Genomic DNA, 11,309 nt, shown 5'->3' on the forward strand with positions numbered 1-11,309 from the left:
TATTGATACGCCCATCTCTACTACGTAATCTGTACACAACGCTGTGGTCGTTGTTTGTCTCGATGATTGATGACTGTGAAACTTAGTTAACTTTAACTAAGTTAGTTACTACGCACGCAGTAGAAGACAGATTTAATGCCAAGATCAAGATACATCGTGAAGCAGATATCAGGAATATGTAGCTAGCTACTACAGAATACACAGTAGATCAATCCAGTCATGCATCGATTATACTATAATACACAATCAAGTTGTCTGATAAGATGATGTGCCGCCGGATATTCGGATGGCTCTCTCCGTAGCTGATGTGCTATATCCGTGGCACAGAGTCTGTACTCGGATGTCGGTAGTCACATCGAGTCTGTTGGCTCAGTCGAGTAAACTCGCTAGTTAACTAGTTAGTTATTAACTAAGTGGCATCCGTTATTCTAATTCAGGTGCATTGTCCAATGTTACGGTACCACGGAGTACTCCGTCCTGCGTAAGTAATACGGCGATCGATCCACAGGATCGGTCTGGGCCCTGAGTTCGGCAGTCGGCTGGAATCTGGATGCTCTCCAGGGCTCCTTCCCGCCCGCAGAATCAGTAATGAGCCAGCTCAACGCCAAAGAGGCCTGAGAGTTGCTTCTCCTTCTGTAAAATCCCTGGTCTTACCGCTGTATAATCTAGCCAACTGCCGTGACTCGTTTGAGTTTCAACGACGGATACAGTACTCGAGGTTTACGACACGCAACCTCGTGGTGGAATGATGATTGCGACGGTCTGTGATCAACCACCGCTCTAGGATTGTTGTTGTGGTCTGCAGACGCTTTAGGCCAATACTTTCTTCATAACCATATCTCTGGTGCACAAAGCATTGTAAGTTTATTATGGATTGTCTTCAGTTACTCAATCAGCATCACAAATGCTGACTTACACCAGTCTGAGCATAGGTGTCTCGACTGCTGTCGAGCCAGATCAACCTATTGTAATGGTTGATCTGTCGTCTTTCGTGCCTTTCCGCCCCTAGATCATCGCCAGCGACCGAACATCATGGCTGCCGCTTCGGATAATCGCAAAGTCTGGAAGACTCTTGACACGTCCATTCCTCGACTGTCTTTGTGTTTGGCTAGCGAAGGATTCGAGAAATCACTGCATCATGGTGACGCGGGATTCACTACACTCATGAACAAATACTTCGATAATTGCGAGAGTGATGCTGCGGAACGTCTGGTCAGACTCAAAAAGGCCTTGAAGTTGCCGAATACGAAATTGCCCTGGGATAAAGTCCTTGAAGAAGTGACGACGCTTACTCAGGCTCAATGTGCATTCGTCAGCTATGAATTGGACAACAACACAAGCAGCGAAGGAACACCTCAGGATATGACCATCAAATGCTATTATAATGATGGATCTGAAAATCAGGGTTCGCTTAAAGATCGCAATCACCCCGCCATAAGTACGGTCCTCCAGCATACGGAACACGGCAAGGTGCTTCTTATTCCACAGGGTCTACGTTCTTCTGTCACGTCTAGTGATATATTATTCGCAGCAGACGCATTGATCGCCGTACCCTTGTCATCTGGAGAGCGAAATTTCGGTCATTTCGGATTAATGTGGACTGTTTACGGCCTACAGAAGAAATCATTATCATGGTCATATATAGAAATGCTTTTACATTCTTTGGAGGATTTGATTACTCAACGAGTTCTAGATGAAACTGGCTCGCAGACTCAATTAAGCGAACCGGCACTCTCGTTACCTTCAAAGCCCCTATCACAAGAAATCGACGCCCACCCTCAACCTACATCAGCTCCCGCGTCACCTATTTTCGCACACCCTCTTAAACCTTACGCACCCAGTCTATCACATGAATTACGAACCCCTATGCAAGGGGTTGTTGGCATGCTAGATGTCATGCACGCCAACGTGGAGGAAGCAATAGCCGCAAGCGTTGCTCCAAAGTCTTTCCGGCTCTTGCAGGACTTGAAAGAAAATATTGAGTTAGTCCAAGACAGCGCTCGACGTGCTGTTGAAGCAGCAGATAACGTCGTCCATGCCTATGATCTCAACATGGAAGTCCCAGAAACCCCACAGAAAGAACTCTACGCAGACATAATGGGAGATCAGACTACTGTCTCTGGCGAAAGTTTTTCATTCAAAGACAATAAACTTCCAGTAAATCCATACAAACGCCGTCGAAGTATCTCCATCGACTGGGCAGGACATGGACGGCCAGCCAAACGCTCTTCAAGAAGGAGTGACTTGTCTCCACGGAGCGAAGTCAAGAATGCAGTCCAGGAGAGTGACAAGATTGTGTATTCACCAGCCAAAGGTCGTATCGAAGAGGTGGTTGGTAATGCAGTTGCCCAGAGACCATCGCTAGCTGCACGACGAATGGCGCCACAAATGATTGTTGAAGGCGTACCCCCTACTGCTGTACGCCAGACCAAGATTCGCGAGCTTTTACATCTAGTTATCAATGAATCACTACATGTCGGCAAGCGACCAGAGTCAACATCGAGTCAGAGAACGTTGCTGGGTGAGCATATCGATGTCCACGCGCTAGCATCCAACGGAGACACCTGCATCAAGAGTATTGAATGGTCTGTGGAACCAACGGTGCCAGAAGTTCTCTATGTCGACGAACGTGACCTCGCAAAATTGATATCATGCGTCTTTTTGAATGCGGTCAAATTTACAGAAAGTGGTGACATCAAGGTCTTGACCACGTCCAGCAACAAGACTCCTCAATACATCCGAATCAACATTCGTGATACCGGAACAGGAATTCCAGAGGAGTTCTTCCCCAGCCTCTTCAAGCCTTTTGCGCGAGAGGATGACTCAACGACCCGAACGAGAGATGGGCTTGGGCTCGGTCTGTTGGTGGCGAAAGGGTTGGCGAGAAAAATGGGTGGAGATTTGCTTTGTGTTCATTCCTCTACTTCTGGTCCTGAGCGAGGATCCGAGTTCGAGATTCGTATTCCTCTCAACCCTGGTGGTATTGTAAGCCGACCAAGCACTTCACACAATGGGTCCGCAACCCCGTTGGCTACTCCTCCACTGCCACTGGAAGTTAATGCACCTACAAACTTTGCAGCTAATGTCGCAATGGCTACTGTAACTAGCCATCCTGAGAGTTTGGATATGATGCCACCACCGGAGCCAGTTGTTGCTCTCGATCAGCCTGTCCTTTCTATTCCCACCATCCACTCAGCTAGCCAGCCATCTAGCGCGCTCCACGGTGTCGGTCTCGGAAAGACGCATCCTCTTACTTTCTTGGTAGCAGAGGACAATCAAATCAACCGAAAGATATTAGTAAACATGCTACGCAAACTAGGCTATCGAGATGTTTACGAAGCCTACGATGGACGAGAGGCAGTCCGTATCATGCAAGAGACACTATTATCATCCTATCCGCTGCCATCCCCTATGTCGTCCCCATCTATCCAAGGAAGCGACAGTGGCATTGAGCAATCACATTCTCCTGACATGGATAACCCAGGAAATCGAAAGAAGGTCAAACCGATTGATGTCGTTCTGATGGATCTCTGGATGCCGGAAATGGATGGTTATGAGGCTACATCGAAGATCTTCGAGATGGTAGACGAGCATTGTCATCGCTTGGCGCCTATCAATACTGAGCCCGGTCTCGTAGAAAACTGGGACCAACGAAGCGGATCGGACCCCCCTTCATTATTTAACATCTCGCCGAAGGTTCTGGCTGTGAGCGCGGATGTAACGGACGAAGCATTGAATCGAGCTTCACAGGTTGGCATTCAGGGTTACATGACCAAGCCATACAAACTGGCTGACCTGGAGCGGCTGATTGTAGACTGCTGTTTTCCTCAGCTATAAAATGATGATGTATTATGTGGATGATACATGTGATGGATGCAATCGGAGTTGTCAGACTGCGCTGGTAGCAGTCTGGTGATAGATATATATATCATGTACATATTTGGTTTGTCTAATGATCAAGACTTTCTACAACCATTCTTCAAAATGTAAACATCCTTGCCCTGATAGTAAACATCATATATGATCGATCCACCTAGGTTTGTGCAGGTCATGTGACGGCTTCTAATGACGTCCAATAAGTCCTCTCAATTGTTTTTCTCCGCTTCCCGTTCACTTTAGCCAGGACAGGTTCTTGGACCACAAGAAGAGCTCAATTGAAGAGCTTGTTAGCCTCCATCATCTTATATACGAAAGTATAAAAGAATTAATAATTAATATGAAGGTCTCATCCCTCCTCCCCTCTGTCTTGCTGCTTGTTGGAGCAACTCGCGCATCTCCGCACCCCGCACAACCTCCGCAACAACCATTGAACAACATCATTGAAGAATCAAATACGCAAACGAACCCACCCAACAAACATGACCTAGAGCATGTAATCGACACATCTCCCCTTCTATCGTTACATCGCGATCTCGTCAAATTCGAGTCGATTTCCGGAAATGAGGCCGATGTAGGCGACTTTCTCATTCAATATCTCCAAGCTCGCGATTTCAAGGTTGAGAAGCAAATCGTCGTTCCCAAAGGGCCCAAGGGTCAAGGAGAACGATTCAATATCTATGCATACCCGAATTCGACTCCGGAACCTAGAGTGCTTTTGTCAAGTCATATGGACACAGTGCCTCCCTATATACCCTACAGTCTCGATCTACCATCTTCAAATGGATCAACCACCGACTCCCTCAACTGGCGCGACAACATCCTAATCGCCGGCCGCGGCTCCGTCGACGCAAAAGCAAGCGTCGCATCCCAAATCCTTGCCGTCCTCGAATACCTCCAGCTTCACCCCGAAGCACCATTGGGCTTGCTTTTTGTCGTCGGCGAAGAAGTCGATGGTATCGGTATGCAATATTTCTCGCAATCAGAACTCAACACCTCGCCACCGACTGTACACACCGTCATATTTGGTGAACCTACCGAATTAGCGCTTGTGTCTGGTCACAAGGGGTCTTTATTCTTCAAGATAAGCGCAAAAGGCAAAGCGGCGCATTCAGGATATCCGTGGCTGGGTCAGAGTGCTGTATCAGCACTTTTACCGGCGCTGGTCAAGCTTGATACGCTCGCCGATATCCCCGTGGAGGATGGCGGAATTCCCGGAAGTGAGAAGTTGGGTAAATCGACTATAAACATTAGCCGCATAGATGCTGGTATTGCGAGTAACGTCGTACCGGCCTCGGCGGAGGCATCCGTCAACATTCGTCTAGCATACCACGATGTCGAGAAAGTGAAGGAAATCGTCACAAAAGCCGTCGACGAAGCTACCAACGGTGATGAGAATGTTACTATCGAATGGGGTAACAAGGGCAAGGGTCATGCACCTATTGATTTCGATACGGATGTTGATGGGTTTAAAGTTATGACTGTCAATTATGCGACTGATGCATGGTACCTCAAATTCCATGAAGGGTCCGGTGGTAGCCCCGAGGGTCGCGTACATACGTATTTGTATGGACCGGGAAGTATATTCGTAGCCCATGGGGCTGATGAGGCGATTACCGTAAGGGATTTGGAGGATGCTGTGTCGGGGTATAAGAAGTTGATTGAGGCTGCCTTTGAGAGGAATAAAGTTTAAGCTGTGTATGTTGGATGCATACCATGATATAGACCGGATTTTTTTTATATATATTGGTTTGACGGACATGATTTTTAGGGGTTTGCACGATATAGCTATTGATTTCGACAAACATTTAGTACGTAAATAGCTTAGTATATATGAGTAAATATATGGTTTTTGGCTGTATCATTAGTCTAGCCAGCTTCGGGTCTTAATTTCGTAGCGGACTCTGATTTATGAGAAGCATTAATTGGATTCCTCAACCTTGCCAGATATCTCTATAGAGCAATATCCACCTCAAAATGAAGATTATCAAGCTCTAAGAGTGTTAGGTCTTCTATGTGTATCCATGAATGTCTTCTGCAGGCTGATCACCCAATATATCCCGCCATGAGAAGAGGGCGTAGAGTCACTTATTGAATATCATCATATCAGTCTCCAATCTCCGTTAGGTAGTTCATACCTACTGCCAGAGCAATAGTGGCAAAGAACCAGAACCCTGAATTCACCGGATACATTGTATAATCTGGAGTCCAAACCACTGTCAACTACAATTCTCCTACTCGTAATGCTGATTCCTCCTCAGGGGTCTTCCAGAGACTCGACACCAAGTCCACGGTTTCCGCTGGAGCGCCAGAGAAGGGAAGGCAGGGAGTTTGAGGGTGTTAGTGACTAGATAGGCGCCTATGTAGCAAGTTTGTTGGTGGGTTTAGCATCTAGCTAACAATGTGGATCGAGCACAGATGTTTTTAGAGAAACCTTATATATGAGTGCATTGCGAGTGTTTTAGCCGCTACCCCAAATAAAACGGTCTCCGATTTCAAATGCTTTATCAGCTGCTCTTTGCAGCAGGACGATGTATTCATCCATAGAGATGCCGTAATCCTTGAGCAGCTGAACAGCAGTCTTGTGTCCGTTCTCAGCCGCCCACCACATCAGCGTCCGACCCTGCTCATCCTTCAACTTAGGATCAGCGCCATTCTCGATTAACAGCCGCATGACAGCCACATGCCCATTCCCCGTTGCCCACCATAGAGGTGTCTTATCTTTGTGGTCCTTTGAGTTAGGATCAGCGCCCTTCTCAAGCAACAGCCGAATGGCGGCCTCATTCCCCTCTCTCGCCGCTCGCTGCAACGGTGTCTGGCCTTGTTCATCCTTCGACTTGATATTGGCGCCGTTCTCCAACAATACTTTTACAATGTCGCGCCTATTTCCCGTAGCGCAGTGTAGCGGCGTTTCGCCACGCCAGTTTTCCGACTCTATCTCAGCGCCGTTCTCGATCAGCAACCGAACAACAGCCTCATTACCGTATCGCGCCGCATCATGCAGTGGTGTGTCGCCGTGTGCATTCTTCAGCTTAGCGTTGGCGCCGTTCTCGAGCAGTAACCGAGTGACGGCGGCATGTTCACGTGTGGTCGCCCACCATAGCGGCGTTTTATTGCCATTTTGGTCCGTTAACTCTATGTCGGTGCCATTCTCAAGCAACAGTCGTACGACAGGTTCGTGCCCCTTGTTGGCCGCCGATGACAGTGCTGTATCGCCGTTGCTATGTTTTGATCTAGGATCTGCACCATTCTCAAGCAGGATCCGCACGACAGCCTCGTTTCCCTTCTCGGCTGCTATCCACAACGGCCGTCGCTTGTTGAAGTAGTCCTCTGACTCTACATCAGCACCGTTTTTAAGCAGCAGCCGAGTAACTTCCAAGTGTCCGTTATCAACTGCTCCTAACAGTGGCCGCTGAAGGTCATTAGGATCGACGCTGTTCTTGAGCAGCAGACGAACAACACCTTCGTGTCCATTCTCTGCCGCATACCACAACGGCCAGTTACTACCCTTCGAGTCGGCACCTTTTTCGAGCAGTAGCCGAACAATAGCTTCGTGTCCGTTCTCGGACGCCCACACCAACAGTGTCCTAATGTTGTTGTCAGCCCTCGGTCCAGGATCTGGGCCATTCTCAAGCAGGAGCTGAACAACTGCCTTGTGTCCGTTCTTGACTGCCGACCAATGTGGTGTCCCGTCAAATTTATCCTTCGACATAGGATTAGCCCCATTTTTGATTAGCAGTCGAACGATGCCCTCATGCCCATTCTCAGCCGCTTTTCGCAGCGGCGTCTGGCCTTCACGATCCTTTGACTCTACATCCGCAGCGTTCTCAAGTAACAGCTGAGCGACATCTTCATGCCCGTTCTCAGCCGCCATTTGCAGGGGCGTCCAATCGTGGTCATCCTTTATACAAAGCTCAGCGCCATTCTTGAGCAGCAACTGAATGACAGCCTCATGTCCGTTTCTGGAGGCCCACCACAAGGGCGTCCGGCCCTCATGGTCCTTTGACTCTATACAAGCGCCCTTCTCTAATAGCAGACGAATAACATCCTCGTGCCCGCTCTCGGCCGCCATGTGCAGCGGCGTCCAACCACGGTCGTCCTTCAGACTGTGGCCGGCGCCATTCTCAACGAGCAGTCGTACAACAGCTATATGCCCATTTTTGGCAGCAAAATTCAGCCCAGAATTAGGATCAGCACCACTCTCTAGCAGCAAACGAACGACAGCTTTATATCCATTCTCAGCCGCCCGTCGCAGCGGCGAGTCGACGCCATTCGAGTTAGGATCGGCACGATGCTTAAGCAGCAGCCGAACAACAGCTTCGTGTCCATTCTTGGCCGCTAGCCATAACGACGTCTGGCCCGAACTATCCTTCAACATAGGATCAGTGCCGTTCTCGAGCAGTTTCCGAACGACGGCGTCATGTCCATTCTCAGCCGCCCATGACAGCATAGTCTGGCTAGAATTAGGATCAGCACTATTGGCAACCAGCAGCTGAACTACTGTCTCGTGCCCATTCTCAGCTGCCCTACGCAACAGTGGTCCGTATTCATCTTTCAGGTCAATATCGCCATACTCGAGCAGTTGCCGAACAACGTTCTCGTACCCGTCTTCAGCCGCCCACCATATTAGCGTCCGGCCGTATTCATCCTTCGACTTATAATTGGCACCATTTTCAATCAGCAATCGAATGGCTGCCTCATGTCCATTCCCCGCTGCCCACCATAGAGGTGTCTTATCTTTGTGGTCCTTTGAGTTAGGATCAGCACCCTTCTCAAGCAACAACCGAACGACAGCCTCATGTCCGTTCTGGGCCGCCCATGAGAGCGGTGTCCGACGGTTTCGATCCTTTGAGTCGATATCAACCCCCTTTTCAAGCAGCTGTCTTGCTACGATTTCACTCCCTCCCTCGGCTGCTCTGTGAAGTGCCAAACGCCCTTCTGAATCTGTAATGCATATATCTGCTTCGTTATCACGTAACAATTCGTGGATAACCCATTCAAGCCCTCCTTTAGCTGCTGACTGCAGCAGCTTCCAAGTATCAGAGCATACCAAACTGGCATCCTTTTCTCGGAGCATTCGCACGATTGCGTCATGCCCTCTTGCCGCTGCTAAGTGCAAAGCCCTCCACCCATCAGAATTTAACACAGAAAGGTCGGCTCCCGCATCTAGAAGAAGGTGCAATATAATAATATCCCCCGCTTCAGCGGCAACGTGTAACGGGTGGTTCCCATGACAATCAGAAATGTAGAGATTCGAAGCTCCATTTGCCAACAACTGCACCGTCTCAATATGACTGTACTGTGCCGCAACATGCAGTGCTGTCTTCCCTACCGAGTCTTGAATATTTGGATCGGCTCCTCCCAATAACAACTGTTCGACAATCTGTGTACAACTCCCCCAGGCCGCTCGATGTAGCGCTGTCTGGCCCTTCGAGTCCTGGATGTTAGGATCTGCGCCTCGAGCAAGCAGTAGGCCGACTATCTTTTGACTACCTCGCTCAGATGCAAGATGTAATGCAGACTGTCCCAGGTGATCCAGGGCTGAGTGACCAGAGCTGCCAATAAGTGTTTCAACCACACGGTCATAACATAGCCAGCTTGCGTAGTGCAAGGCTGTCCAGGTACGTTCATCCTCCCAGCTTGAGTTAGCCCCAATCTCCACAAGTCGGCAGACCTCCTTGTCGTCTCCGACCCTGGACGCCAATATTAGCTTTCTCCCATTCTCTTCAGGACTGAGGTGTTTGATGATCTGGTCTCTACTGAAACGCCTCCTAGGCACATTCGAGGCTTCCTTGGAACTACATATAGTTGCCTCCAAGGACGGCATCCCAGACTCATCACTCTCCTGCATTATGACTGGGGCTTTAAAATAAACCGAACCCACATATTGATATTTACTCGACGTCCCAATTTCCACAGATTTCACCAGCAGTGCACGGGTTACTCCAACTTTGCTCGTAGCTTCGAAACCAGGTCCATGATCGTCGGGTTCTACTAGAAGCTGGTAATCCCCTATTTCCAGCAAAGCTGAACGCAGCCTCGCTCCAATCAAAGGATGTACATCCTTCCAGTTATAATTTTGCTTGGGGATACTGGAGGGTCGGCGAATGATTCTCCATTGACCAGTAATGTCTCCGTTGCCATGGAGTTTGAGAGTCGGCTCGGTTTGAGATATTTGCATGTCGAGTAGACTTGTTGGGCACCAACTGAACCCCTCTGACATAGTTGGTGACTTGTGAAATAGGTGTACGTGAGAGAGCTTGCCGATCTTGGTCAGCACATCAGCGTAAATTCTTTGCTGGAAAGCGTCAGGCTTGATTTCGATTCCTGTCAAAAGGCCGGAGATGATGGCCATATCTCTTGGCCATGAAGTATGGCGTGAATGAAGAATTTGCAGAAGGCCGTTGATCGTCGTGATTGTCTCTTGTCTCAAGTTGGCAATCATCTCCGATGCAATTCGATGGCGGTTGCTGATGGGTTTGGTACCGGGCTTAACAAGAATATCCTCATCAAGGTCCTTTATGATTGAGTCTTTGAAAATGACTTTAACCTTGCGTGACTTGGCCAATTCCAACGCTGTCCAGCCACGACTGAACCAAGGCGACATAATGATAGCGAAGCATGCCGTTTCAGCATCAAACCACTCCCATTCTCGCAGATAGCAGTCGTGAATCAATGTTACTCGCGCCACTTCATAATTGCTCTGCATCCGGTTTATGGCAATGTTGCGAGCAGCCTTTTCTCTCGGAATGCAGATTGAGTCCCACCATATTCCTTCGCATTGCAACCGTTCAGCAATGCCCTTGAAGTAGTTATATAGACATTGGTTGATCCCGCCTTGGCTCAAACCTCCTGTCCCGGTCCCGTCTGACCACACATGCGAAATGGCCATAAATGTCTGGGGCGGTTCGACCAACGACTTCCCATCCAACTTCCACGCAGTCAATTTTCCGGCCTTGACAGCCTCTTCTAAGAGATCCGTTGGGAAACGATCGCGGAGGCGTTTGCAGGGATAGTCCGCGCAAGATTCCAATTCGTGTCGCTGCACCACCGATGTGAAGTCGCGCTGTGAATGTTCACAGAAATCAAAGCCACACTGGTTGTGGTTTTCATGGCCCCTCATAGGTTCATTAGTGCGACGATCCATCAGATGTGGGAGAATCTTCTCCCTCTGTTGATGACTCCGAACTGCTGCCCATACGCGATTAGGACAGAGCCCAAACTCCACCGTAGCCTTCTCCATTGCCTCCCATATCTCGGAGTCAGAGTCCAGTGCTTTGGACGGCTCAGAAGCCTTGGTGGCCTCTGACCCTATATCTCCCTCCCTGTACCTGGAAGTTTTACACGGTTGATTCTCGGCTAGCATTTTGAATGAGGATAATCGAATGTATTTGACAAGGGGAGGGAGTGCATAAAGTTAAACCCACCCTGCA

At 48.9% G+C, this 11,309-nt stretch overlaps 3 protein-coding genes across 3 annotated transcripts; 2 read left to right on the plus strand and 1 right to left on the minus strand.

The window, feature by feature from the left end:
* Positions 1-1,032: 1,032 nt before the first annotated feature.
* On the plus strand, positions 1,033-3,837 carry EYB26_007157 (uncharacterized protein; the record flags this gene model as incomplete). The annotated part of the gene is made up of 1 exon (XM_054266429.1): positions 1,033-3,837. The coding sequence occupies one exon, from the start codon at positions 1,033-1,035 to the stop codon at positions 3,835-3,837; it is 2,805 nt and encodes a 934-aa protein (XP_054122404.1).
* Positions 3,838-4,216: 379 nt separating this feature from the next.
* EYB26_007158 (uncharacterized protein) lies at positions 4,217-5,569 on the plus strand (the record flags this gene model as incomplete). The annotated part of the gene is made up of 1 exon (XM_054266430.1): positions 4,217-5,569. The coding sequence occupies one exon, from the start codon at positions 4,217-4,219 to the stop codon at positions 5,567-5,569; it is 1,353 nt and encodes a 450-aa protein (XP_054122405.1).
* A 768-nt stretch (positions 5,570-6,337) lies between these two features.
* On the minus strand, positions 6,338-11,242 carry EYB26_007159 (uncharacterized protein; the record flags this gene model as incomplete). Its single annotated transcript, XM_054266431.1, has 1 exon — positions 6,338-11,242. The coding sequence occupies one exon, from the start codon at positions 11,240-11,242 to the stop codon at positions 6,338-6,340; it is 4,905 nt and encodes a 1,634-aa protein (XP_054122406.1).
* Positions 11,243-11,309: the final 67 nt, after the last annotated feature.

This window comes from Talaromyces marneffei, chromosome 5 (genome assembly GCF_009556855.1).
Source record: "Talaromyces marneffei chromosome 5, complete sequence".
NCBI classification, from domain to species: Eukaryota; Fungi; Ascomycota; class Eurotiomycetes; order Eurotiales; family Trichocomaceae; genus Talaromyces; species Talaromyces marneffei.